Source organism: Jaculus jaculus, chromosome 2 (assembly GCF_020740685.1).
Source record: "Jaculus jaculus isolate mJacJac1 chromosome 2, mJacJac1.mat.Y.cur, whole genome shotgun sequence".
In the NCBI taxonomy this organism is placed as follows: domain Eukaryota; kingdom Metazoa; phylum Chordata; class Mammalia; order Rodentia; family Dipodidae; genus Jaculus; species Jaculus jaculus.
In genome coordinates this window covers 113,801,338-113,829,084 of record NC_059103.1, presented here as the reverse complement: position 1 = coordinate 113,829,084, position 27,747 = coordinate 113,801,338, and the positions used below count along the sequence as shown (strand labels likewise).

At 41.0% G+C, this 27,747-nt stretch overlaps 1 protein-coding gene across 6 annotated transcripts in view; it reads right to left on the bottom strand.

Moving 5' to 3' along the window:
• Positions 1–27,747, bottom strand: part of Wdfy3 (WD repeat and FYVE domain containing 3) — a 250,165-nt gene that overhangs the window by 39,340 nt on the left and 183,078 nt on the right. For 5 of the 6 annotated variants that reach the window (XM_004661584.2, XM_045143336.1, XM_045143337.1 and 2 more), the window contains 13 exons: positions 25,615–25,797; positions 23,723–23,880; positions 22,187–22,264; positions 21,541–21,768; positions 17,494–17,547; positions 14,446–14,614; positions 12,048–12,211; positions 8,808–8,956; positions 6,577–6,697; positions 5,798–5,883; positions 4,611–4,691; positions 773–827; positions 398–517 (listed from right to left, as the gene is read on the bottom strand). In XM_004661584.2, the coding sequence (XP_004661641.2) occupies positions 398–517; positions 773–827; positions 4,611–4,691; positions 5,798–5,883; positions 6,577–6,697; positions 8,808–8,956; positions 12,048–12,211; positions 14,446–14,614; positions 17,494–17,547; positions 21,541–21,768; positions 22,187–22,264; positions 23,723–23,880; positions 25,615–25,797 (1,646 nt within the window). The remainder of the gene's footprint in view (positions 1–397; positions 518–772; positions 828–4,610; positions 4,692–5,797; positions 5,884–6,576; positions 6,698–8,807; positions 8,957–12,047; positions 12,212–14,445; positions 14,615–17,493; positions 17,548–21,540; positions 21,769–22,186; positions 22,265–23,722; positions 23,881–25,614; positions 25,798–27,747) is intronic. The other variant, XM_004661585.2, reaches the window with a different exon arrangement.

The window sequence follows — 27,747 nt, the reverse complement described above, 5'->3', positions numbered from 1 at the left end:
AAAGTTATTCAGCACTTAGGGAAACTAAATAGATATTGAGTATTAATGCCACTATCCGGCAGATGGTTAAATTATTTAACCTTTGCATATATCAAAGCTAAATCTCTTCTCAGCTTGTTGTTTTCTTTTTTTTCCAAGGTAGGGCCTCACTGCAGCTCCGGCTATCCTAGAATTCACTATGTAGTCTCAGGGTGTCCTTAAACTCTCAGACATCTTCCTACCTCTGCTTCCCAAGTGTTGGGATTAAAGGTGTGCGCCATCACACCTGGCATCTTCTCATCTTTAAATAAAGTGCCTGCACCTATTAAAGAACACTAAACTACAAAGCGAATCAAATATGCGAGGGAGCACTTGGATTTTCATTTTTCCTTGAGAATGTGCCACACTTGGGATGTACCTCAGAGTCATAGTCCGCAAGGATCCAGGGAAAGACAGGGTACTGCATGAGGTCATTGTAGGACCTGCCGGCCAGCGTGTTCAAGTGCATCAAGTACTGGAAGTTGCTGATTTCACCTCTCTTGGGAAAGAAAGACCAGAAAGATTTGACTTTATTATTTCTGCTCTTTACTTTAAACATTTTGTGTGCAAAATAAGGTAAAGGATATTGTTTAAAATATAGATTTCAGAACAAAACACTTTTCTCCCCTTAAAAGAAACAGAAATGAATTATTTCTCTATGGTATATATCTTAGGGATTATGGATCCTTCTACTGTGTGACTAAAACCTGTGACCTCCAATTACTCAATAAGCTTTCGCACACACTGTGCTTACCTCCCATCTCTGAGTCACAGACTTTTCTCCAACCAAGGTACTCAGCAGCCCAGACCTAAGAAGATGCAAAGAAAATGAATTACAGCCAATATGCCTTGAAATGTTAGCAGTTCTACAGATGAAAAATTTAAGTCAATTAATTCAGGAAAATTTTCAGAATACAGAAGAACTATTAGTGTGCTTCATAAAGTCAGATCAGAGGGATGTGACCAGCATTTTGCAACATGAAATCTCTGAACTGAACTGAAGAAGACAGTAACATAGAAGGTGTCACATACCCCAAGGGAAGTGAGGAGGTGAGTATAACTCAGCTTGTGTGTCCTGGGAGGTATACATACATGTATATATATTACTATAGGTTATAGTCAAAATAAGCTAGGAAATCATTAATCTAATCCAACTTCCTAATTTTTACTATAATCTTTATACAAACAGATCCAAAGACATTTGATGGAAGAACTGAAATATGCAACAATTTACATACAGAAGGCACATAATTTATCTCCCCAAACAGATACTGAAAAAGTAAATAAAAATGTTGAGTATTTTGTGACAGAAAAATCATTGAGGTTTGGGTCATTTAAAATGTATACACTATATTTTGAATTGTATACTTCATTAGAATATTATAAATCCTGTTGATAATACTGACCAAAAAATGAGGAGTAAAGTATTTAACTGTAGACTTTATTATTGAAAAGGAATCAATATGTTTGTAAACACTGGGTGGTAAACACACCCAGGTAGACTGCACGGACACTGCTTTTTACTTCTACACACTTGCTTTCAGTCAAATTGAATGTGTGATACTCTCCCCTCAGCTTTGTAAGACAGAGGACAGCTGAAAAGGAAGATTAAAGTTAAAAACAACATCACACTTCTTGGGCTGGGCATGGTGGCGCATACTTTAATCCGAGCATTTGGGAAGTTGAGGTAGGAGGATGGCTATGAGTTTGCAGCCAGCCTGGAGCCACAGAGTACCATGTTAGCTTAGACTAGAGTGAGACCCTGCCCCTAAAGAGCAAAAAAGATTATACTACTTGCCTACAAATGTCAAATGTTTTCTAAGAATGGTAACTCAGCAAAGAAGACAGCAAGAAAGATGGAATAGCAAGTTTAAATTGACCAAGGCAACGAAAAGTATAATTTGTTTAAGATTAGAAAAACAGTCTCACTAAGCTTCAAGGAAATTTCTCATTTCCTGAATTTATATTAACAATACTACAAACAATGTGAACCAGAACAGGTTTGTGGGGTTAACAAAAGCACATGGTTGGCAGGAAGGCATTACAAAAAATATTTTTTGTTTATTTTTTATTTAAGAGTATGTGTGTGTGTGCAAGTGCAATAGTGGTACACAGCCATGGTGAGGAAGCAATTGCTCTTGATTTGGCTAACTGATCCACTCAGTGGTAATAGATCCATAGCTGGAGCTGGGAAACAAGTCAGAACCATACCCAAACCCAAACCCACTCTACAATATCAAGCTACCATCAATCACGGGGTTTAAGAAGGCCTACACCTATCAAACTGTCTATCAAAAAAGTAAGTGTTATCTCAATTTTCCGGGTACTAACTTACTCTCCGTTGGAGAATCTGCTTCTCTTTTCCAGATAGATGCAGATCCTAAGAAGAGAGCTTCCCCAACATACCTCAAAAGGGGCCCAACTGAAACTAAGGACAACTGGCGAAACAAGCAAGGGTGATGTTTTCCTGTAAACCAGGATACCAGCACAAACGGGAAGGAGACCAACGCAGAGAAAAATCAACTCCTACCAAATCAGAGAGCCAGAGCCTCAGAGGCCCCCAACACCTCAGCACTGAAGCAGACCAAAAATGAACCCAACATGGCTCAGGGAAATTTTGCGGAAGAGGGGGCGGAAAGAATGTCAGAGTCACATGTTGGGTCATGATTTGCAGAGACATTTATCGTACCAATAACTGTGGGCTAACTCCACAATGCACGACCCATTTATATCAACAAGGAGGGTCCAATGGGAGGGGATAGATCACAGATGAGCCTAAACAATGGTACCAAACTGCCTGTATTTACTGAAAAGAAAACTAATAAATTAAATTTAAAAAAAAAAAAGAGTATATGTGTGTGTGTGTGTGTGTGTGTGAGAGAGAGAGAGAGAGAGAGAGAGAGAGAGAGAGAGAGAGAGAGAGAGAATGTATATGGGTGCATCAAGGCCTCTGGCCATTGCAAACAAACTCCAGATGCATGCACCCCCTTGTGCAACTGGCTAATGTGGGTCCTGGGGGAATCAAGCATCAAACCGGGATCCTTAGGCTTCACAGGCAAGCACTTAACTGCTAAGCCATCTCTCCAGCCCCATGTTGGCATTTTCATTTACTATTATCTAATGCAATGTAAAAGCAACATCTTAAGGGAAAATATACCAATGCATACATACAGACTAGAATAAAATTGAATTTATAAAGTACAGAGTCCCTAATAAATTTAATATCTTTTTTGTATTTTAGAACAATTAATTTTCAGTTCCAAAAGCATTGCACGTTTCCCAGTGAATTCTATAGCACTGGCAATCAGTGAGAGACTACACATAGAGCTGGGTGGGCATATAGGGAATCCTGAAATGTCTTAGAGTAAAGGGAGCTAGATGAAGCACAGAGAATCTGGGTAAGGTGGTTCATGCCTTTAACTGCAGCAAGCAGGAGGTTAAAGTATGAAGACTGCTGTGAGCGTAGGCCAGCCTGGGTTGTAGAGTGAGTCCCAGTTTAGCCTGGTCTAGAGAGAGACCCTGCCTCAAAAAGAGAGAGCTACACCCACCTTTTTGTTCAGTGTGATGTTTAAGTGTATCCCCTTCTTTAAAAAAAAACAACTTTAGTTCTTACCTATTTATTGTATGTATAAAGCATTCTCTTAATTTTTTATGAGAGAATTGGTGTGCCAGAGCCTCTAGCCACTGCAGTGCAACTCCAGACACGTGGGCCACCTTGTGCACATGCCTCACCTTGTGTGTCTGGCTTACATGGGTTGTGAGGAGTTGAACCTGGATCCTTAGGCTTTGCAGACAAGCACCTTAACTTCTAGGCCATCTCTCTAGCCCCTTGTTCTCTTAATTTTGATATTTCACTTCATCAGGTCTTTTCATCATGTACTAGTGATGTGGTTCCTCATCATTTTGAGTTTTACACATCTTGATACCCATAGCCAAGTTGATATACTGTATCCCACAACTATTAGTTTGTCTGAATAGTTACTTGCTAGCTTCATATATTACCTATCTAAAAATTTATGGATTTTATAAGATGCTTTCTCATTTTTAAAGAAGGGGGGAAATACTTAGACATCACACTGAACAAAAAGCTGGGTATAGAGGGGAAACTCAAGAACACAGACAGATAGCAGCGAAACCCCATACCAGATAGAAGGACCTGACCTGCATAAGTGACTTGATCCACATCAGTGACTAGAAAGAGACGTTTTTTTCTTCTTTTAGTTTAGAATTTATTTTTTTCCTTCTTTTAAAGTTTCTTTTTATTTATTTGAGAGATAGAGAGAAACAGAGGTGGGGGAGGGAGGAAGGAAGAGAACGGGCACAGCAGGGCCTCTACCTGCTGCAAATGAACTCCAGGTGCGTGCACCAAGATGTGCGTCGCTTTACATGGGTCCTGGGGAATCGAACCTGAGTCCTTAGGCTTCACAGGCAAGCACCTTAACAGCTAAGTCATCTTTCCAGCCCTAGAATTTAATTTAATTTTTTCTAATCACCATGGGGAAAACCACTGGAGAAAAAAGCCAAGTTATATTCTCTATGAACCATTTGAATTTCATGATTAAATGATATTGAGTTAGAAACATACTACCTACCCTTGTTCCACACTGGTGTTTGGTCTCTGCCCAGAGACAGACTCTGAGCTGTCAGTTAGAGATGGTACCACTGCCAAAAACCTAGAAAACCAAACAATAATGTGAAACTGCAAATGAAGTCTCTGTAAGGAAATATGACTGGAAGCCTAAAAACAGAAATGATGATGCAATTATATCTTCACTGTTGCATGACCCACCCTCAACCATGAATGAGGAAATGATAGGCAAAGGATGACCTAATACTTAGAATGACAGATATAAAAGCCCATTGCATAATCTTACTTTGTGCCTTTATTGAAGCTGTCACAATACCAATGTTTTATTAATATATATTTATATATGTTATATATAAGCAAAAGAACAAGCATGTATAAGACTTGGTACCATCTGCAGTTTTCAGTATGAGGATCATTTTGGCAGGTATCTGCCATAAATAAAAGGGAATAATGGCATGCTACTGCAACAGTGTTACTGCTCCATGCTATTAATCATTCTTTAAGGAAATAACTTAAATACCAAGGTTCTAGTTAGAAGAAGGACTGCCAGGAATTATTCAAAGACAAAGAGGAGCCCTCTTATCTCTATGGTCACTTTTATAAAAGCCTGCCTAGCCACACAGCCAACAAAAATGCCTTCAAGTACCATGAATATATAATATAAAAAATTGGATATAATTCACCAATGATAAAATATGCTTAGGTAAATACTACTAAGTGGATACACTGCTTTTCAAGAATGCAGGAAGCCAACTTCCCTCTTAAGGCCAGACAAGACACTACGAGGAGTACAGTCTCAAAGGGAATTCAGTGTTTGAACTCCAGAGCAAGGCACAGCATTGTCCTCATTTTGTAAAGATGAAAGGAGCCCATCTTGGATATGAAGTATTAACTTTTAAGTGATAGTTTTATCCTCTTTTATATTTAACAATGCAAGATTTTGTGAGATACAATATCTACTATAAGTTACCAGAAGGAAAAATGCTATTTCATAATATGGTTCCCTATTCTAAAAGCTAGTTAGAATGTTATTTCAAGAGTCTGGGGAAAATGAAACAAGTGTTTTCTTCAATGATGCTGATTCACTGATCAAAATTTCTAGATTTTAAACAATTACTTAAACGAGTTGGTCATATCTCCCCTCCCCTCCCTTCCCATGATAGCATGTAAAGCATTCCTAATAAACAAGACCTTTGGTAGACTTTGTTCCTAATTCCTTTCTGAAAAGCAAGGAGGTAATTCCGTCCATCTCCAGAGAAGACTTCAACAGCAATAGGCTGCAATGATCAGAGAGAAAAATGTTAAAACTGAAAATCATAAGCAAGATTACATACTAACTCTTCCACTATGAAGGTCTACAGTGTTGAATAATATCTTGACTGAGAAACAGTTTTAGCTTCTCAATTCTCTGAAATTAAGCAATATAGTAAAATAAATTTTTATTCAGCTCCCTGAATAGAAAGTCTTTAAAAACAGAATGATAAAAAATTACAAACTTGGGCTGGAGAGATGGCTTAGCGGTTAAGCGCTTGCCTGTGAAGCCTAAGGACCCGGTTCGAGGCTCGGTTCCCCAGGTCCCACGTTAGCCAGATGCATAAGGGGGCGCACGCGTCTGGAGTTTGTTTGCAGAGGCTGGAAGCCCTGGCGCGCCCATTCTCTCTCTCTCCCTCTATGTGTCTTTCTCTCTGTGTCTGTTGCTCTCAAATAAATAAAAAATTTTTTAAAAATTACAAACTTATGTCCTATTAAAAGACAAAATGATTTGGAAAGCTGTAAGGAAAGATGAACAACAGAGCTCTCATTCGCATGTCTGGATGTGCTCGCTAAGACTGAGAGACACATAAACAGCATTATGCAGTCCTGGTACCTGGGCTTCTACAGCTCGAGTCACACAGATGGCATGGGGTTATAAAAGTGCCACATTCTCCACACAAAGGATAGGTGCAAACAGTGAGACAACATCAACTCACCTGCAGAAGATACCTCCTTTTGTGAACCTCCTTAATATCTTCATATGCAAAAATGCTACATGTTCTCTTGAGCTGACTGGGGCCTTGGCGGGCTCCCCTGGGTATAATTGGCTCATGCATACTGTAAGGAACCAAGAAAAGAAGGGCGTAAATAAACACACACAGAGAAACTACCACCTAACAAAGGATATGCTGGCTTTGATTAGACTAGGAGAAAGACAATAGATCAGTGCAGTTATAAACATAATTTAGAGGGCTGGAGAGATGGCTTAGTGGTTAAGGTGCTTGCCTGAAAGACTGAGCAACCAGGGATTGATTCCCTAGTACCCACATAAAGCCAATGCATAAGGTGTCACATGTGTCTGGTGTTTGAATGCAGTGGTTGGAGACCATCATGCACCCATTCTCTCTCTCTCCCAAATAACTAAATTAATAAGATATTCCAAAACATCACAACTTAGGCAAATCTGTTAGCTACCTTCTTTCATAAGTGTAATTACAAAGCTCTTGTTTGTGTCAGGACTACTTTATTTTGGAATGCCTATAAATTTTGTTTTTTCAAAATCAGAAGAAAAATGTTTTGATATACATCTATCTTTATACCAAGAGTCACAAAAACTGGGCTGGAGAGATGGCTTAGCAGTTAAGTGCTTGCCTGTGAAGCCTAAGGACCCCAGTTCGAGGCTTGATTCCCCAGGACCCACGTTAGCCAGATGCACAAGGGGGCACAGGCATTTGGAGTTTGTTTACAGTGTCTGGAAGCCCTGGTGCTCCCATTCTCTCTTTCTCTCTCTCACTTTCTCTCTCTGTCGCTCTCAAATAAATAAATAAAATTCTATTTAAAAAAAGTCACAAAAACTAATTTTAAACGTTTCTGCCAAAGAAAGGCTCACAATGTCACAATGTGAGTCTGACTGTTGAAGCAACAAGTTATCTGAAGTATCTTCTAGAAATCAATTTCTGAGACCTGTCTACAGAGCGCAAAGACAAGAGAAAAGCCTTGTGCATCTCGTGAAGTTTTCATAACCCATCATCACTCCGTTTGGAGCTGGCAGAAGAAAAAGAAGACAGAGAAATGCATATGGCTACGTCACCCAGCCTGGGGTGTAGTTCCACGGCTTCCAGAAGACACGGAACACATAGATGCAGTCTCACTTTTTAATTTTATTTTTATTTATTAATTGGAGAGAGAGAGAGAGAGAGAGAGAGAGAGAGAGAGAGAGAATGGGCATGCCACGGCCTCCAGCACTGCAAACCAACTACAAACACATGTGTGTCTGGCTTATGCAGGTGCTGGAGAATTGAACCTGTGTTCTTAGGCTTCGCAGGCAAGTGCCTTAATAGCTACACCATCTCTCCAGCACAAATTCTCACTTTTGAGAGCATTGTGTAACAATCTGTCTCTTCTACAGTTGTGTACATACTGACATACATATTTTAAATTGTTATTTGTGTACATGTGTGACATGGCATATGTGTGGAGGTTAGAGGACAATTTGGAGGTGTCTCCGCTCCACCTTCTTGGGGTCAGAGTCTCTTGTCTCTGCAAATGAACTGCTGATTGCAGAGCAACGTCAGTGCAGCAGGTTAGCCCAAGAGCCTTGGATTCTCCTGGCTTGACCCCATTGCTGCAGGTGCACTGGGGTCACAGATGCATGTGCCACTCTGTCACCAGGTTTACGTGGGTTCAGTGGATTCAACCTGGGCTGGTTGGCTTTGCAAACAAGGACCTTTAACTGTTGAGCTGCTTCCCCAGCGCATTATACTGATACTTAAAAAAAAAAAAATCTAGGGATGGAGAGATGGCTTAGTGGTTAAGGTGCTTGTCTATGAAGCCAGGTTCCACGTAAACCAGATGCACATGGTGGTGCATGCATCTGGAGTTCGTCTGCAGTGGCTAGAGGCCCTGGCACTCCCATTCTCTCTCTCCATCTCTAACAAATAAAAATAAATAATTCAGAAAAAAATCTAACAAGTTCAGAATGGACTACTAAATGCATAGATTATGATATATATAGTTAAATAAGTTTAACTTTGCATATGATATTAATAATGCAAAGAAATAAAACTTAGTTTTCATTTTGATAAACGCCGTTGTTGTGACTGTGTAATCACACAGAGAAAGAGATAACATCACCTAGAACATAGTTTTTCATTACCAAGAAATGATGCAAATATATTCTCTCTCCTAAAGAAGGCCTGACTTTGTATCTCTTCATTCATTTACTTACTTTGGAGGTAAGGTTTCGATATCTCTTATTTCCCTGGTTGCTGTCATGGTAAATCCATCAATCACATAAAAATGCTCTTTGCCAAACAGAAGTAGCCCCTCACTGGTATCCAGGCCCTGGACTCGAGCACAACGGTACATGTGCTGGATCTGCAAAGAAAGTCCCAAACATTCCTTAGTGAAGCGTTTTTTAAAAGTTCAGAGAATTTCATTTTTTAGTGACTATCATAGCAAGCTCTGGACAAAGCATGTTAAACAGGAGTTTAAGGACATTAGGGATCAGTGTAGAAGATATTCTGCATGGGTCTTCACTAAAAGGAGACCCTTAAACATTCTAATCACCCACCCAGCTAGCCTCTCCTAACCCCATCACTTTTCATATCCAGAGAGAACCTGTTAGAATGTCAGCATATCTGTGCAAGGCTCTATGAGCAAGGCACAAGATAGTTGACAGTCCTGAGCTCAGGAAAGGAGCAGAAACAAGCCTATTAGAAAAGGGCTTTGTGAGGCCTGCATGTAAGATCAGGACAGGTGTGGGCTAAATGCTTTTCAGGGCTTGTGAGTACCAGGCAAATTCCAAGGTCATCACCAGAAAAGTTGTAGATTTGGTGAGGGTGCCCCGTTTCTTTGTGCCTCTGTGCTTTTTTGCTTTCTATGCATGTTTATTATGTGGTCCACTGATGCGTGGGACTCAAGCAAGGTAACACATATGACCCCATTAGGAATGGCTGGCGGCTTCTCTTCTAGAGTTAATATCCTGGACCTGCAACTACAGAATGTGTTTCCTTTATGCCTCACCTGGCTCCCACCTCCCCAGCTGACTGCTGAGCCACTGTAAAAGATTTTTGCCAAGCTTGGCAGAAGCTCTGTTTCCTCATAGCAGAGGTTGCTAAATCTCTCAATGTAAGTATTGTTTTCTTTTCAAAGGGCAGTAGCTAATTCTAAGCAAATAGTCTTTCTTGCTAAAACTCAGGTTAACACGAGTCAAAGGAAAAAAATCTGCAGCTAAATCAGAGTCAAACAAATGTCAAATAAATGTCACTATGAATATACTTCCTGCACTATTCAGACTTAGATGGATTTCAGCACAAAACACATTCATGAGACTAAAATCCTTAAAAGTAAACATAACATAGAGAGCACCTTCGTTTGCAGAGGTTGAGGGGACAGCACTGGAAGAGGGTAGGTATTTATCAACAGGTACATTTTCATTTATAGTGGAAGATAAGTTTTAGTGATTTTATTAATATTCTTGTTGTAAAACATCAGTGGTGTGATAGATTAACAAGCTTGACTAAATTTTTCCATAATGTTTATACATCAAAAATATCACAGGGGCTGAGGAGATGGCTCGATGGTCAAAGGTGCTTGCTTGCAAAGACTGCATCCTGGGCTCAATTTCCCAGTCCCCACGTAAAGCCAAACACAAAAAGTGGCACAAGTATTTGGCATTTGTTTGCATGAGCACAGGCCACACATGAGCAAATAAATGACGTATTAAAAAAAAAACAACAAACTATCACATTAGGCCAGGCATGGTGATGCATGCCTTAAATCCTAGCTCTCAGGAGGCTGAGGCAGGAGGATAGAATTCAAAGCCAGTCTGGGACTATAGAGTGAGTTCCAGATCATCCTAGGCTGGAGTGAGACCCTACCTCAAAAAAAAAAATAAAAAATAAAAAACTATCAATTGTATTCCAAAGAGGTACACAATCATCTGTCAATTAGAAATGAATAGTGTGGTGAGTTTTCAATGCTCAGAATGCAGGGAGACAGTGGTGGCCAGCAAGGACACAGAATACTGCAGGACCACAGAGGTGCAGCCTCACTGAACTTCCATCTGAATGATGTATTTCTACGGTTATAAAAGCTTTTGTTTTTATATTTTCATTCAAGATTATTCAAGGTACACATATGGACAGAACTTTTAAAAATTTTACCCCAGCTTCTTATTGCTACTTCTTGAAGTTGGATGGATCAAGGATTATTCCAAAACCTAATGTAATAGGCATAAAGGGTAGCCCTGACTCTTCTGCATGCATATGTGTATGGAGGCATGCAGGCCTGTCTGTAAGCCCATGTGTACATGAGTGTATAGGTGTATGTGCATGTGTGTGGAAGGCAAAGGTTGAGGTTCGGTGTCTTCCTTTGGCCACACACCTTGTTTATTGAATCCGAGCCTCGACTCACTTGTTTGGCTACTATAGATAGCCAGCTTCCCCTGGGAATCTCCTGTATCTGCCTCATGAGGGCTGGGATTATAGGCACCAGGATACCTTGCAGTATCTGGGTCCTAGGGAGCCAAACCCAGGTCCTTATGCTTAAGCAGCAATTGTTTTGGCAATTGACCCATCTTCCAGCCCAAAGACAGTGGTTTAAAAAGTGATAACATGCAGTTTGTTTGTCCATTCCTTCCTCATTCTGTCCCATCTTCCCTGTAGCCACTTTCATGGAGAGGTTTATTGTGTCTATTATGCTATGGAAAGTGTGTAAGGCAATGGGATTGGAGAAGAAAAGTACCTGTTTCTAAGCAATCATCACAGGAAGAGAAAGATACAGGAATAATTGATTATGACAAGACAATATGCTATGACACATACAAGGCGCTAAGTATAGTGGGACGGGAATCTAACCAAGCCTGAGTGGGCAAAAAGACAGACGACTCCCTTCATATGAGAATTATAGTCATACAGATGGCTGGGCAAATCGGAGTTACTAAGCTAGAGGTAATATGGGCAAAAGGAGGAGGGGAATGAACATGAGTGTAGTGCAGACTACAGAAGGTGCGGGGTGAGTGAACTGCCACGATGATGCTGCAGGTGCTCAGGCTGCAAGGTAGTCAGGGACATGAGCCTGGAAGGGTGGGCAGGATGTAGGAGGCTGAGAGAAGAGGACAGCATCATAATTTTCTGAGGGAAGAACAGGGCTTTAAGTATGAGGCTGGAGGTGAGGGCACTGATTGATGTAGAATTGTGGAGAGGTGGAACGGCCAAGCTGGCTGAATCACTCATCTGTATAGACTTGGAAGAGAGTTCTGAAAAGAGCTGTGGTTTAATAATGGGTCCCAAGGAAGAAGCAAAGCAGGGGCCAGCTGTTAACTCTGTATGTGATGGAATGTTACACCACTTAGTGTGCACAGAAAGGGCAAAAACCCTCAAGCCTGAGCAAAGTAGAGGCTAGCGTGTTTAGCTCAGCCGTCCTGTGAACGCCTCTCGGAATGGTCCTTGCAGAAGCACAGCACCTTTTCTCCTTCCTCTAACAGGCGCAGCAAGGTGGCATTGTCTGTCTTCTCCTCCTCTTCCATGGAGCTGCTCTCAGCAATCTGGTCCTGCAGCTGCTCCTGATTCTCCTCGTCTCCGCCATCAGGTGCAGATCGAGAGCGTTTCAGAGGAGGCTTGACCAGACCTGGAGCACAGAAACCAACAGGACCATGGAACATTATGGAGGCCATGGGGGAGGCCAGGCTAGTTGCCCAGAGTCTGCTATGGCCTGGGTAAGTGTCCCCCAAAGGCCCACATATTCAAGGTTTGACTTCAGCTTGGAGCTAATGGGAGGTGGGGGAACATTTAGGAGGTGGGACCAAGTAAAAGGAAGTTAGGTAATTGGGATCTCGGCCCTTCCTGGCTCTGTCTTGTGGCTGCCATGAACGGGCAGCTTTGTTCTACCATGTGCTTCCCATCATGTGTGCTGCATGGCCACCTGCTCAAAGCCAGTAGGGACAGCTGACTCTGAGACCACGAGCTACAATAAACTTTACTCTTCTTTTATGATTATTAACAACAACATATTTTTATGGATAAATCATGTATTAGTACTATCTTTTCCCTTGTCCCTGACCCCATTCCATTGGGGACACTCCTTAGTGGGGTTGCAGGTATTCTCCATGGGTCTGTGGTTTATGCATTGTGGGAGAAGCAGTCAGTTATTTTTTTGGGGGGGAGGGAATGCATCTGGGCACGATGTCTCAACCTGTGGCTCTTACGACCTTTCCATCTCTTCCACAAACCTCCTTGAACCAACTTTACTCTTTATAAATTTACTTATTTAGTTATTTATCACAGCAACAAAAAGCTGACTAGCACACAGTACCTCCAATACCTTCCATTGAGAACTCTGGAAGGTTCTACAAGGCAGCTGAGGTCAGTAGTCAGCAGCAGAGGCCACATGACCTTGGGAAAGGATTTACCTGTTTTGAACATTTGTTTCCTCTTCCATAAAACTGGGACAAGCAGAGAATTTTTGGAGGATGAAATGAAGAAATAAATGTAAAGTGCTTTGTATCATGGTTGGTACATAGTAAATTCTCAGTAAATGCCAGATGATGGCAATAAACACTTCTACAGAGAACTTAGTGTAACTAGTAGTAAAGACTGGTTTATTGAATAAATACTATGAGTAAGTAATACATGATCGATCACTGCCTCAAAAATAAAGATTACATTACGAACATGCTATAACATGCTTAGAGGCACATGCTGACTAGCTCAGGTATCAACACAACCCAACATTAAGGTTTTTCAGACACGAATAAATTTAGAAAAACATCAGGCCTGAAGCAAGTAGAAATAGGCTTAAAATAAATAATGTAGGCACAGGCTATTAATTTGCAGACTGAAGAAATATTCAACTCTATATTTTGATAACTTTACCATCATGGTATTAGACATTAGAATCTGTTAATGATGGTACCCAGGTGGACCACTGAAAGTAATGTCATGCCTGCTAGTAATACTGCTTGAAGCGTTTCAGGAAAGCATCAGTAAGCCTGGTAAGGTCTTATTTCTCGAGCATTAGTTATCAGAGGTTTCACTTGGCCTTGAGAAGAGCCTTACCACAATGAGAAGTAAAAACATAAGGGAAAAGCTACCAGCTGCATTCTTTTTAGATTAATGTATCAAAACCTGCAACTCTATGTCTAGCATAGCATCTTTTATGCTAGTTATTATTCCAGTATTTGCGATTTTTGCTCACTTAGAGATTAAGATAATAGGGCCAGAGATGTTAAATGCCAATGACTCAAGCTCAACTCATCTAACTGTGGGCTTTTAGCTAGGCATGTGTCTGCAGTATAAGATGGAAAGAAATAATCTGCTTCTGAAAAAGATTTCTGAATTTGAAGGAGAAGGACATGCATGCAGCGGAATTAAAAAAAAAAAAAAGTCACTGCAACTCTTTAGGACACTTAGGCCAAGCTCCATCCATAGATAGAGGGGTTAAGATGAGGCTTCAGAAAAGGCTGGCTGGATATCTGACCTGTCTCCCAGGTGAGATAGGATCTGCTAAGGTACCCACAGATGGAGGAAGGGGGGAGGTTGTGCATATGTAATAATACAGAATAATAATACAAAATCAAGAACCCCATTCCCACAGCCATTTTAATTCAATTCATTATCTGTTAAGCTCCAGAAGTCTCAATTTGGGATAACCCCTCAGAGCTCATAGGAAGAAAGAACATATACACATTAGCGGACACTAATACTGCATTTAGTAAATGTTTTAATTTTATAAGTATTTGGTTGTTAGGAACTGGCTTGAAATACCAAGTGTCAATGGGCATTCTGCCAAATACAACAAAAATTCACATAGAAGGAATGCTCCAAAACTGGTTCAAATCAAAATCTGAGAGAGGAGAGGCTGACCTTTGACCTTGGCGATTGTGTCTTCGCCATGCTCAGGTTCTTGCTGAGTGGCTTCGCCTTCTGAGCTCTCTACAATGGTGTCCTGGACGATGGCTGTGTTGCCAGAGGCCAGGCGCATGTAGTATTCTTTACTGTCATAACTTATGGCTCTTCTGTACCGGGCTGGTTTCTAAGAAATGACAATAAATATGACTCAGACAATTGTTGTCAAGAATTAAAACACAAGCTTTTTGAATAGTGGTATGCTGTCAAGATTTCTTTGCGTTTCTATTTCTTATGGGATTTTCATGGACTGTCTACATACACACTGATTTCTGAGTTTCCGAGTCTATTTTAAAAATCCCATTGAGTTTATTTTTAAGTATACATTGAACAATACTTGTGGTTTTGTTCTTCACCAAACAGAAACAATGTCTAGCCAAACAACACTTGCTCTCACTTTTTGGTCAGAGGACCTTCTACACAGGAGAGAAAGCACCCCTAGATCAGAGGACCTCCCATCCAGGAGAGAGGGAGACCCACCAGATCAGAGGATCTCCCACACAGGAGAGAGAGGGACCCACTAGATCAGAGGATATCCCTCACAGGAGAGAGAGACCCGCTAGATTAGAGGAGCTCCCACGTAGGAGAGAGACCCACTAGATCACAGGAGCTCCCACGCAGGAGAGAGAGAGACCCACTATATCAGAGGAGCTCCCACGTTGGAGAGAGAGAGACCCACTAGATCAGAGGAGCTCCCACGCAGGAGAGAGAGAGACTCACTAGATCAGAAGAGCTCCCTCATAGGGGAGAGAGACACGCTAGACCACAGGAGCTCCCACACAGGAGAGAGAGAGACCTGCTAGATCAGAGGAGCTCCCACACAGGAGAAAGAGCACCAGAAGCTGGAGCTACAAGTACAGCTGTCTAGTCTGCAGGAGCCTGAACTTTGCTCCTGCTCTACTGACGAAATCAGTCAGGTCTCAGGGGTGTCTATCCGTTGACTGGCAACATGTACACAAGTGCTTACTTCATATACTTCAAGGGAGAGAATCAAAAGGGTCCCAGTGTTTCCCACAGTCCCAGGTTTCACTGGAACTCTGGACAAGGTCAACACCTTCAGATTCACCTCACCCTAACTCAACAGAGAAGACGTACTGAGCACTCTAGAAGGCACTCCCTGGCTAGGCTGTAATGAGGATGTAAGGCCTCCAATTTGCTGAAAAGTTCTTGTTGGGTATGTAAAAAATCATGATTGACTATCATAACTAAAGTGTACAGCAAGAATACATATAATTTCACTTGAAGAATTAATTGATTACCTAAAAATTTAAGACAAGGACCAATGTTTTGACATACAAGAGAACAATCCTTTTACAGAATTAAACTTTATTCTCAAAACACGTTTTTCAATTAGCCTGAACTTAGTTTCTTTTTAAAAGTCCTATAAAAGGAGGATATAAAGTCTACAATGCCTGATAGAATTTAAAACTTATATGGAGGGCTGGGAGATGGCTTAGCAGTTAAGTCATTTGCCTGCAAAACCCAAAGACCCAGGTTCCATTCCCCAGGACCCAGGTAAGCCAGATGTACAAGGCAGCACATACATCTGGAGTTGGTTTCCTGAGGCTGGAGGCCCTGGCGTACCTATCCTCCCTTTCCTTTCCCTCCTTTTCTCCCCCCTTTATCTCTCAAGTAAATAAATAAAAATATTTTTAAAAACTTATATAGACTTCCAAGGTCAGAATTAGACCCAGACCTTGGGTTAAAAGTTAAGGAAATGATTAACTTGATGCATGCTTTAAAGCCTTTCTCCTTAACTGCTTCACTTCTCCTTTTCTATAAATAAGAATATCAATTAAAGACACCCTGCTAGGTGCACCGTGCTCAGGCTGAAGCTGTCATCAGGTACATTCCTCCTTTCTTTCATGGTCATCTGCAACTAACAGAACAGCTGGGTGCAGCAGTTATGCTGAAATGTTGAGTAAATTTTCAGACAAGGTGATTCCTCATCTGAGGCCACACTATCCTTCCTTTGGCCTCAGGTGCAGGGCTAGGGACAGCTAGCTGCAAGCCAACTGAGGACAGCATGCAGCAAATGGAGACTGGAAAACATGGCGTGACCCTGGGCTTAAATGATGCAAGATAATATTGTAATTTTGGGGGGGGTACTGATAAACTGGTGTGACCCCAGGTTCAAATGATGTAAAAGATTAGGGGGGAATCCATCTGAGGGGAAAACTAACATCACAATAGTTTTTTAAAATAAAACAAAGATGTAAACTTTGTACCTTAACAGTTGTTCTATATGATGCATACAAATAATATCCAACTCAAAATTGCTGATATTTTATTAAACAGAAAGCTTTAGTATACTGTAAGGAAGAGCAGGCTAGGCATTAGCAAGAGTGCCCTCTGCTGGTACTGATAGCATTTCAAAAGATGATGGCACAGTTAGTGATGGGCAAGACAATGGGTTAACAGATATTGAATAATATCTACTCGGACAATAACTTCATATGCCGGTCTGAACTTCAATTACAAGATCTTTTTTCCCTAAATATGTTGAGTTATGCACTGAATTTTTCTGGAAACCATAAACAACAACATATGTACTAATTGAATTAATAAATCAAAACTGTACTTAAAAAAGTGATCATACAGTTAACATATGCTTAGTTTCTACAGAATGAAAAAGGTAATTTACAAAATGATAGTCTTGTGTTCTCATTATATAAAAGAATTACTAAATAATTAAAACACAGTTGAGGATGCCAGGCCGCCCATTACCAACATGCCCCATAACCGGTTAGTTATGCAAGAAGCAATGCACGGTGAATGTGAGAGCAGTATGTGACCAGCTCGTTAGTGAGTGGCTTACAAACCCTGGAAAGAGCTCGTTAGAACACACAGCTGGAAGAGGAGAATATCTCAGCACAAGGGACATCAACTTTTCAACTCCACGAGCTTCCAGAGGAATGAGCTGAAAGCCAGTTTTTCTGTTAGTCCAGTCTATCATGCACTAAGACAAAAAACTCTTGCATTCTTCTCTGGTAATTTGTGTTTTACCTTTTGAGGAATGATATCATCGGGTGTCTCAGGCTGTTTACTTGGGATCTCAGACTGAAAACAGGGTATTAAGTATACACACATCAGAAGAAAAAAAACACATAAAGAATACAAAAATAAAATTTTCTTGAGGACCTCAAGAAATGTACAAAATGTACCAAGAGGAAAATCTCATGCTTTTCAGCTGCTTCCTAGTCACTCACCTTTGCGTTTTTGTTTTTTTTTTTAATTGACCAAAGAGCAAAGTTTTAAGTAAAATAAGAACAACAGGAGTTTTCAGTGCTACAAAATCGGACAAACCTAAGCATCACACAGAACACATTCTGGCATGGGCTGCCACTGGTCATGGCTGACTTACAGGACACTATACATTTTCAAAAGGAAACAATGATAGGTAGCCAACAGGATTTCCTGTCTGCCAGTACCTTTCATCTTCCCCTCCCTCTGTATCCCCCCAAATCTGTGTTGTAGCAAGAACAACCTACATGATTTAAGCTGTCATCTACAATGCCTGTCACACAAAACAGAGTGCTTATTAGTGAAAACCACCCTTCCACAAAAGCCCAAGAACATAGTAGGTTCACTTTCTTACAGACAGCAACCCAGGAGAGGCTCAGAATGGAAGGGACATGGAATCTTTAGCTTATGAAAGCACCAGGCAGTTGTTGATTGACAAACAGGCAACTTCTGCTGATGTGTGGCGTATGTACAGAGACACATCTACAGAGAGACAAGATAGCCAAGAACTTCTACACTGGCTTCTCCACAATGGTTTGTCTTGAAGACAACTTCCAGTATCTCTCCCTACAGTCAACATGGACAGGACAATGTTTGCTCCCCTAGACAAAATGGACACTGCACTACTAACATATTCTCAAATACTTTTCTTTTGAAAGCAAACCATGACCTATTCTGAAGAATAATCTTAAAAATTGATGTCAGTATTCTCTATCTTGGGAGAGGTTGAGTGGTGATATAAGTGCTGGGAACATATCTACTAAAACTCACTGGATGATACAAGATAAAATTCTGTTTGCTTGTTACTGTTTCTGTCTGATTTTTTTGAGATATGGTTTTGCTTTATAACCTTGCAAGCCTAATGCAACCCCTTATGTGGACTAGACCAGCTTTCAACTTGTGATGATCTTCCTTCCTCTGCCTCCTTAGTGCTATGGTATGACATATAGAATCACATTATAATTCAACATAGCTACTTCAGAGTGAAGACAGGTTACTTTCAAGTGAGAACACAGTTTATCACAGTTTTGGTTACAATAATTTCAGCTGGACAGCTTTCAACGCTTTAACATCTATAGCATATGAGCCACCTTATCATGTTTTATAGTTTCTAAAATAAACTTGGAAATTTAAAATCAAGAAAATTGAAATCTAGAAAAACAGGTAAACTATTTTTTAAACAGTTTGTCCCATTACTGAATTTTAAAGAAACAGCTGGGCATGTAATACCAGCACTTAAAAGGTCGAGGCAGAGGGTCCAGAATTCACGGTTGCACTTGGCTACATGGTGAGTTTGAGGCCAGTATAAGCTCTACAAGATCCTGTTTCACTGCACAAAAAACTCAGGCCCTCAAAGTGTTTAAGAACAACTTTAATAAAATAAATAATCACAATTTAACTCTTCATACATCAAAAGTTTAAAATAAGAAATTATCTTATAATCAAGACGATTCTTTAGCTTAAGCAACAGAACTAAACAGCTGCAGTGTTACTTAGACTTAGTAATCAATATCAATAAATCAAAAAGAACCTTGAAATCTGAACTTGTTCTAGAGGTGCCCAATGTACCTGTCACTGGCCCTCAAAAGCAATTTCCTGGTTGGTACCCACCTACCATATTCTAAATGCTCTCACTGTATTGTATAAGCATGTATGCAAGGGCAGTAGGTTTAGGGGAGTCGAAAGGGAAAAACATCTTTAACTCTGGGAATTTACCAGATGGATTTACCATGAAGTTAAAGAAGCTGAATCTTTTTCTTTTCTTTTTTTTCTTTTTCTTTTTTAATTTGAGGTAGTCTCACTCTAGCCCAGGCTGACCTGGAATTCACTATGTTAGCATAAAAATTAGTGGATTCATTATGGCATCTTTATATACACATATCATTATACATTTTTGTTGTTGTTTTTTCTGAGGCAGGGACTCACTATAGCCTGGGCAGACCTGAAACTCACTCTGAAGCCTCAGGCTGTCCTTAAACCCTTGGTGATCCTCCTAGCCCAGTCTCATAAATGCTCGGATTTAAGTACGTGCCACCTGGCACCACTGTACTGTTCTTTCTGTTGACCTTCCAAGGACCCTCTCAGCCCCACCTCTACACCCCTCCTGCTGGTTCCCTGATTAGAAAAGCTTCAGAATTAAATAAATTCTACAAAATGTCGAGTAGGAAACAGTAACATATATATATATATATATATATATATATATATATATATATATATATGTATGTGTATATAATAAAGGGATATAGAGTACTGGTTACTGGTTGTGCAGTACATAAGGGCTTTCTGTCCTGAACACACATACTTGCCATAGATAATGGCACAAAACAAGCAGACATCTTTTTATTTATTATTTTTTTTTGGAGACAGAGTCTCACTACATAGACTATTTAGCCCAGGCTGGCCTCAACCACACAATCCTACCTCTGTGTCCCAAGTGTTAGGACTACAGGACTGTACCACCATGCTGGGCTGGCATCTTTTCTCTTTCAAAGCATGTATGTGTGCTGATCTATACTCATACTGTATACCACTATTGAAAAGCTTTTTAAAATTTCACTTCCTTACATGTAAATCAGAGTAACAATATTAGCTGAGTTTCTGAGGGCTCTTAGGAGACCTAGATGAAGCGGACGGAAGACGCTCTGCACTGTATCTTGCTTATTGTGCTTTGAAAGTATAGTCAGTTGTTGCTTAACAGCAAGGACTTGTCTGAGAAATGCACCAGTAGGTGACTTCCCCACAGGGAGAACATCCCAGAATGCACTAACAAACCAGGCCACTTCTGACATAACTTCGATCAGCACTTTGATCACTGGAGTTGTCAGCAATGCTGACTGGAACTCTGTTCGGCAGACCTGTCAGCTCCTCTTGTTTGACTTTGTAACACAAATCAGCGGGATAGCAGAAACATTTTGAAGCTTTCTGTTTACAACATTGCCAGAATGCCTTTGACATAAGATGTGTGTTCATATTTAAACGAATGCCTTTCAAATTCTAAGAGATTCTGGGTTATTAAACCAAAACAACCACTGTTCAGAAACCTTCACCATATCAGGCTACCTCTGACTTGACAGGAACGGTGAACCACACACTGCACTCTGTAACGGGAACCCTAATCCGTTTAACCCTCTCCACCCCACTACCACTCTACTTGCTTCTCAGGTTGGTTTTCTGAGATCCCCCATTAGTGACACTATGTGATTTGCCTGTCTGTGCTGCACATACGTCACCTGGCATGTGATCTAGGTGTGTCCAGGTGGTAACAAATGACAGGATTTCCTTCTTTCTACAGGCACTATTCCATTGTGTTTATATACTACATTTTCTAGATCCATTTGTTGATGGACACAGGCTGAGTCTAAGCAGCAGTAATACAGGGGATGAAGCAATGGTACAAGAAGGGAGGAGCCAGACCACGGACATAGGGAAGAGGTGCCAGACATGATTCTGAGTGCATCGCTAATCTGAACTAACTTAATCCTCCTTGTTGCCCTATCGGGTTGAACTATATTTTTTTCCATTTTAGGTATAAAGAAACAAGAAACTCTAGGGCTTTCATGGCATGACCCTAGATGGTAAAATGGCAGCACTGACTTCTAAAAAACTCAGGGAATGTGGCTCTGAAGTGTGCGTGCTAAACCCCTGTACTGTGATGTCCCCTTGCTGCAGAGGTGCAGTCCATTTCAGATTGCGTGCCAGATTTTAAAATAGGCTCTTTTAGAAAACTGACACAATAAGGAAAAATCCATAATAAGAAGAAAAAAGACCTGAACAAGCCATCACAGACGTTCAGCTCCATGTACTTACTGCCACATTTGTTTCTTGCTCTGTCTCTGGGACGTAAGGGTAGTGGTTGTAGAACATATCATTCCGCACCATCTTTTTCCTCATTCTGCAGGGCCCTTCTGTCATCTCTAACATCCATTTGTCTAGATGGGAACCGATGGGGGGGCCCCACAAGCCACGCTCTCGTAGCAACTCACACTCAATCTGGCACCATTCCTCCGTCACATACTTCAGGGCATTCTGCTGACGCTAGTGAGGAAGAGTCAGGTTAGTTTCCAAGTAACACTAAGAAGCACATGGAATCACGTTAAAATTGGGAAGCAAACTCAACCCAAATAATTTCTGTCAGTATGAAAAGTGTAAATTACATTTCATAATGGTTTGGACTGCTAACATTCCTGATTTTACTTATATGTTATTATCACTTATTCTATATTTAAGTGAGGTGGAATTCACTGGGATCCAAAAGCAATTATTTTTGTGTCAAGTAAAGTACAGCTCTATGGAGAGCAGTTCACACCATGCACTTGGACAGGGGCTGGAGGACAGCAGGGGAAGCCGGGATCACGGGTGGATGATAAGCACGCCAGCAGCCTGCCCTTAGACAAGGGAAACAATCCTTCACACCCAGGAGTGCAAGCACCACACTGTGACAATGCATGCTTACCTCCTGATATTCCTTATACTGAGTGTCCACGAGGTCACGGACAACAGCAATGTGTGTGAACATCCACTGAGAGATCTCCTAACAAACAGTTAAAAAAAAAAAGTCTCAATATTTTATGGATTTTCTGGAACAAACAAGAGCTAATTATTATTTTATTAAAATATATTTATTTATTTGAGAGAAAGAGTCAGAGAGGGAGAGAATGGGTGCACTAGGGCCTTCTGCCACTACAAACAAACTCCAGATGCATGCATCTCCTTGTGCATCTGGCTTATGTGGGTCCTGGAGAGTTGAACCAGAATCCTTTGGCTTTGCAGGCAAAAGCCTTAACAGCTAAACCATCTTTCCAGGCCAAGAGTTAATTATTTTTGAAATTAATGAACAGTTAGCCAAAACTCCAACACTATGTATAAAATAAAAAAAACAGAAAACAGGGCTGGAGAGATGGCTTAGAGGTTAAGGTACATGTCTGCAAAACCTAAGGACCCAGGTTCGATTCTCCAGGTCCCATGTAAGCCAGATGCACAAGGTAGCACATGCATCTAGAGTTTGTTTGCAGGAGCTAGAGGTACTGATGTGCCCATTCTCTCTCTCTCTCTCTCCCCTTTCTCTCTGTCTCAAAAATAAATAAATAAACAGAAACCAAGATGCAAAACTATACAATACTGTAACACTGGAGGCTGTGTGGCAGACACAGGTCTGATGCCCTCACCTAGCATCACAGCCCCAGCTTCTGAAGGGCCCTTAGCCTCAGCACCTTCAGGGATGGGCTCAGCTGTAGCTAGCCACCAGGTGTCCTACAGCCAATGGCAGCTGAGCTGGGGGTGAGAAGGCTCAGAGCAGGTCAGCTCTGACACACCACTGTGGCCTCTCATTCTGCTTGGGCCAGCCAGAGCTGTGACCAGACCAGCACCACAGACTGACATTTCCCTGAACCCAATCCCCCCTCCCTTCCACAGAAATGAATCCCAAGGACACCCCAATGTCTATCCTGCACACCAAACTCCACTCAGAGTCAGCTTCTTAGAAAACCTATTGTGGTACAACAAATCCTGGCACATGCCAATTCTCTCAGACCCTTTCACAGCTTTTACTAAGTCAGGGATCATGAAAGAAGTATGAGGAGGAAAAGGCTAATTGAGGACATAGATGAGATGAAAAAAAAAAAAAGTCAGTTGCAAGAATTTCCAACAAGATTGTAAAAAAATAAGGTGACTTGTCTGCTATTGCCTTAAAATATCTATAATTATCCATATCATTCAAAGTTGTTAAAATGGGACAACTTAAATAATCTGCTTATCAATCCCTTACTATCACATAGGTCTAGTTATGAAACAGATGTAAGTACACAGTATTGGTATAGACAATTTCATCATAGCAAAACAAGACACTCCTGTAACGTTAACGTTCTCTCTCCTGCAGTAAAATGCAGACATGCGCTATTTCAGCTTGCATAGGTTCACAAAGCTGTATACAACACACTTAAACCTTGACACAAACGCCTGATGACATCACCACAGAGGCTCGGCCATGTACCTGCGTGGACAGGCTGTGTTTATTAAGACCACTTTCCTTTCGGTTTCTTCTTGATCCTGTTAACTTGGAAAGACCGAAGCCGCTGCTGACCCGAGACAGCTTGGACTGTGTGGTGGGCACTAAAGCTTCTCCTCGACTTATGCATTTCTTTTCATGAGCTATGAAATTGAAAGGAGGTTATTTTATAACTCTGCCACGTCGTTAATTAGCCTCCGTTTGCTATTCTCACATTGTGGTTACAAATTGCCGTCCTGTAGAGCAACCGCCCCACCACCCCATCTTGCTTTCCGTAGCTTCAGCCACCTGCAGTCAGCTGCAGTCTGAAAATAGTACTATACTGCAACAAGGAAGGGGTGCTTTGATCTGCAAACAGTGCTGTACTACAAGGATGGGGTGCTTTAAGACACCACATTCCAAAACGTTTTTATACTGTTATAATTGCTCTCTTAATACTTATAATTCTTAATTTCTTATTGTGTTTAATTTGTCAATTAAACTGTACTACTTGTACAGACATAGAAAAATAAAAGAGCATACATTAGGGTCCATTACGATCTTTACTTTTTATTTTTCTCATTTGCATGAATTATATCTATCTCCAATATCTTTTTTTTTTAATTTAATTTATTAGTTTTCTTTTCAGTAAATACAGGCAGTTTGGTACCATTATTTAGGCTCATCTGTGATCTACCCCCTCCCATTAGACCCTCCTTGTTATTGAAAATGGGTCGTGCATTGTGGAGTTAGCCCCCAGTTATTAGTATGATAAATGTCTCTGAAAATCATGACCCAACATGTAACTCTGACATTCTTTCCGCCCCCTCTGATCTTTACTTTTTATTTTATTTTGGTTGTTTAGATAGGGCCTCATGAAGCCCAGGGTGACTTTGAACTTGCTACATAGCTAGAGATGGTCTTGAACTTCTAAATCTCCTACTTCTATCTCCTAAGTACTGGCAATCCAACCCAGGGCTTCCTGCATGCTAGGCAAAGTACTCTTCCAACTGAGCCATATCCCCAACCCTATCTTCACTTTCAGCTTTCCACTATGGGTGAATCTTGGGAATGCAGCACCAGTGATACCTGGGGAGGATACAGTTATCAAGAGGAGCACAAAATCCTCTCATGGTGGTATGTCTAAATTCCCAAGGTTATCCTTTCCTACGTAAAACGTTTTCAGACCAGCCTGAACTACATGAGACCTTGTCTCAAAACAAAATGAAGTAAAAGCAGGACAGAATACAAATGCATATATTTTCTTTAGATCTCACAAACTTGCTTGTTGCTCATCTTGTGGGAGGATAGCTTCCTTAGAATTATTGTGTTAGTTGAATTTATATTAGGTTATGAAACAATTTTTCAATAATATGCACATTCATTTAGTGAGAATGAGTTTTTATGTTAGTGACAATTCATAATCCCTTGTCAAAAATATTTGTTGCTGGGTGTGTTTTGGAACTAAGATCATATTAGGTTTTTACAAGGCTATGTGGCACACACTCTGCATATGTACCACTGGCAGTATAGGATAGTAGACCTTAGTTTAGCAGTGTCGTGTAAGGATATTTACATCAAATGAGATAAAGATAGGTGTTGCTACCAAGTGAGTTTTACCACCAAATTAATGAAAGGCCTTTGGGTTTTAAAGGCTTTTTAGATTTGAGTTAAGGCTAGCTAAGACAGTAGCCATACTAAAGTTATTAGCAAAGCTATCGTCTAGACACAAATATCTAATGCACCTTATGTAAGAAAGAAGGGAAAATCTCAGGGGAGTCGCTGAAAATGGTTGTTGTTTCTTCATTTCAAGGTCCATCATCATGTCTTTACAGGAATGTTTCAGTCACACATCTAAAGGGCACAGACCAGCATCAGAGTGTCTGAGGCCTTCTTACCAAGATGATTCTGCCAGCACTTCAAGCCGGCTTCCTCGATGAGCGGCCTTGCTACAGCGATGTCCACATGGCCCCGGTCATTCACGGGCAAAGTGACTTTGAAGAGCTCTTCCAGGACCTGCTTCTTGCTGTGGATCAGCTCAGTCCACACTCGACTGACAGCCTTGATGAGAAGCTGACGCCCTAGAAATGAAGAAAAGGAAACGATCAAAACGCAGTGTACGGTTCTTTTTCCTCATTTTACATTTAGGGATTTCAATAGTGGTATTTAATTATTAAACAAAAAAGCTCAAGTTAAATGTAGATCAGTGAATAGAGCTTTTAACATAACCATAGGTAAGTCTTGGCTAGTTGGAGAACATTTTGAAAATCTTTGCATTCATACAAAATACTGTATTTTTAGTTATAAATTACAATTACCTAGCAATTTCTAAATGAATATTTACATCCTTCCTCCTGCCCCCCCACTTTTTTTTTGTTTGTTTTTTTGAGGCAGAGTCTCACTGTAGCCCAGGCCGACCTGTAATTCACTCTGTATTCTCAGGGTGGCCTTGAACTCATGCCTCCTGCTCCCTTTTTGATATATGGGCTAAACAAGTACTCTGCCAATGGGCTATCATCCATAGCTCCTTAAAATTAATTTGTATTGTTTCTAAAATTTATCTTGGCATTTCATACATATTTGTAGTTATATTCTTGACTCTCCTCACCTGTCCTTCCTCAGCTCGCTCCTCTTGCAGGTCCCCTCCTACCCAAACGGCCCTCCCTTCTGCTTTCACGTCACTATTTTCTAAGCTATTCCCCATTCTTTCCTTCCCTCATATGGTCCTCTTTCGACCGTCATGACTTATTCACACAAACCTGGGTTCCACATTTGAAAGAAAACACGCAGTATGTCTTTCTGACTCTGACTTTGGGAACTAAAGTTGTAGACTGCTAGTTCCTTACGAGGGTGAAAACAGTCCTGAGGTGAACCTCAGGTGATTTGGGGATCAAGAAATATTGGGAGAAGAAAGATAAAATACATAATTGCTTAAATGAGCAAAAGAAGGAAAGAATGAACTCCAGACTCTGTAAGATGAAGGCACACGCGAATCACATGGTAAAGCTGCAAAGGAGACACGCTCGGAGTGCTCTCAGCTTTAATCCTGAATGCACGGAAATAAGAACCAATATCCATGCCGACTTCAACGTACACCACTTAAGGAATCTGGAGGAAAGCTGGGTTAAAAAAAAAAAAAAGAGAGCCGGGGGTGGTGGCAGCCGCCTTTAATCCCAGCACTCTGGAGGCAGTGGTAGGAGAAATGCTGTGAGTTCAAAGCCACCCTGAGATGACATAGTGAATTCCAGGTCAGCCTGAGCTACAGCAAGATCCTCCCTTTGTAGGGTGTGTGTGTGGGGGGGTAACTTGTGGGAGCCACAGGCTAGAAGATAACTGCAAGTTCAAGGTCAACCTAAGTATAATAGAGAGTGAGTTCAAGGTCAGCCTAAACTACTACATATTAAAACCCTGTCTTACCATTAGGTAGTGTGGTGGTTTGATTCAGGTGTCTCCCATAAACCTAGGTGTTCTGAATGCTAGGTTCCCAGCTGCTGGAGATTTGGGAATTAACACCTCCTGGAGGCAGTGTATTGTTGGGGGCGGGTGTATGGGTGTTATAGCCAGTGTTCCCTTGCCAGTGTGTGGCACACTCTCCTGTTGCTGTTGTCTACCTATGTTGGCCAGGGTGTGATGTCCATCCTCTGCTCATGTCATCATTTGCTCCCACCATCATGGAGCTTCCCCTTGAGCCTGTAAGCCAAAATAAACCTTTTTTCCCACAAGCTGCTCTTGGTTGGGTAACTTAGGACAGCAATGCTAACCTAACTGCAACAGGTAGTTTTCTATATAGACGATGCCAAGTCAGTATTTTCTCCCAAGTGCCACAGAGTGTCAGTTTTACTAAGAAACACTGAAGGTTAGATTTTCAGCTTTAGTTCTTTACTCATCTTGACACAAGGAGGTATGAACAGGCTGTCTGTCCTATTAGGAGAATAGTCATTAATGTTAGTAGTTTTAGAAATCAATGTTTTTTTGTTATATATAAAACCTTGAAATGAACAGTAACAACAAACCACCCCAAAACAGTGAGG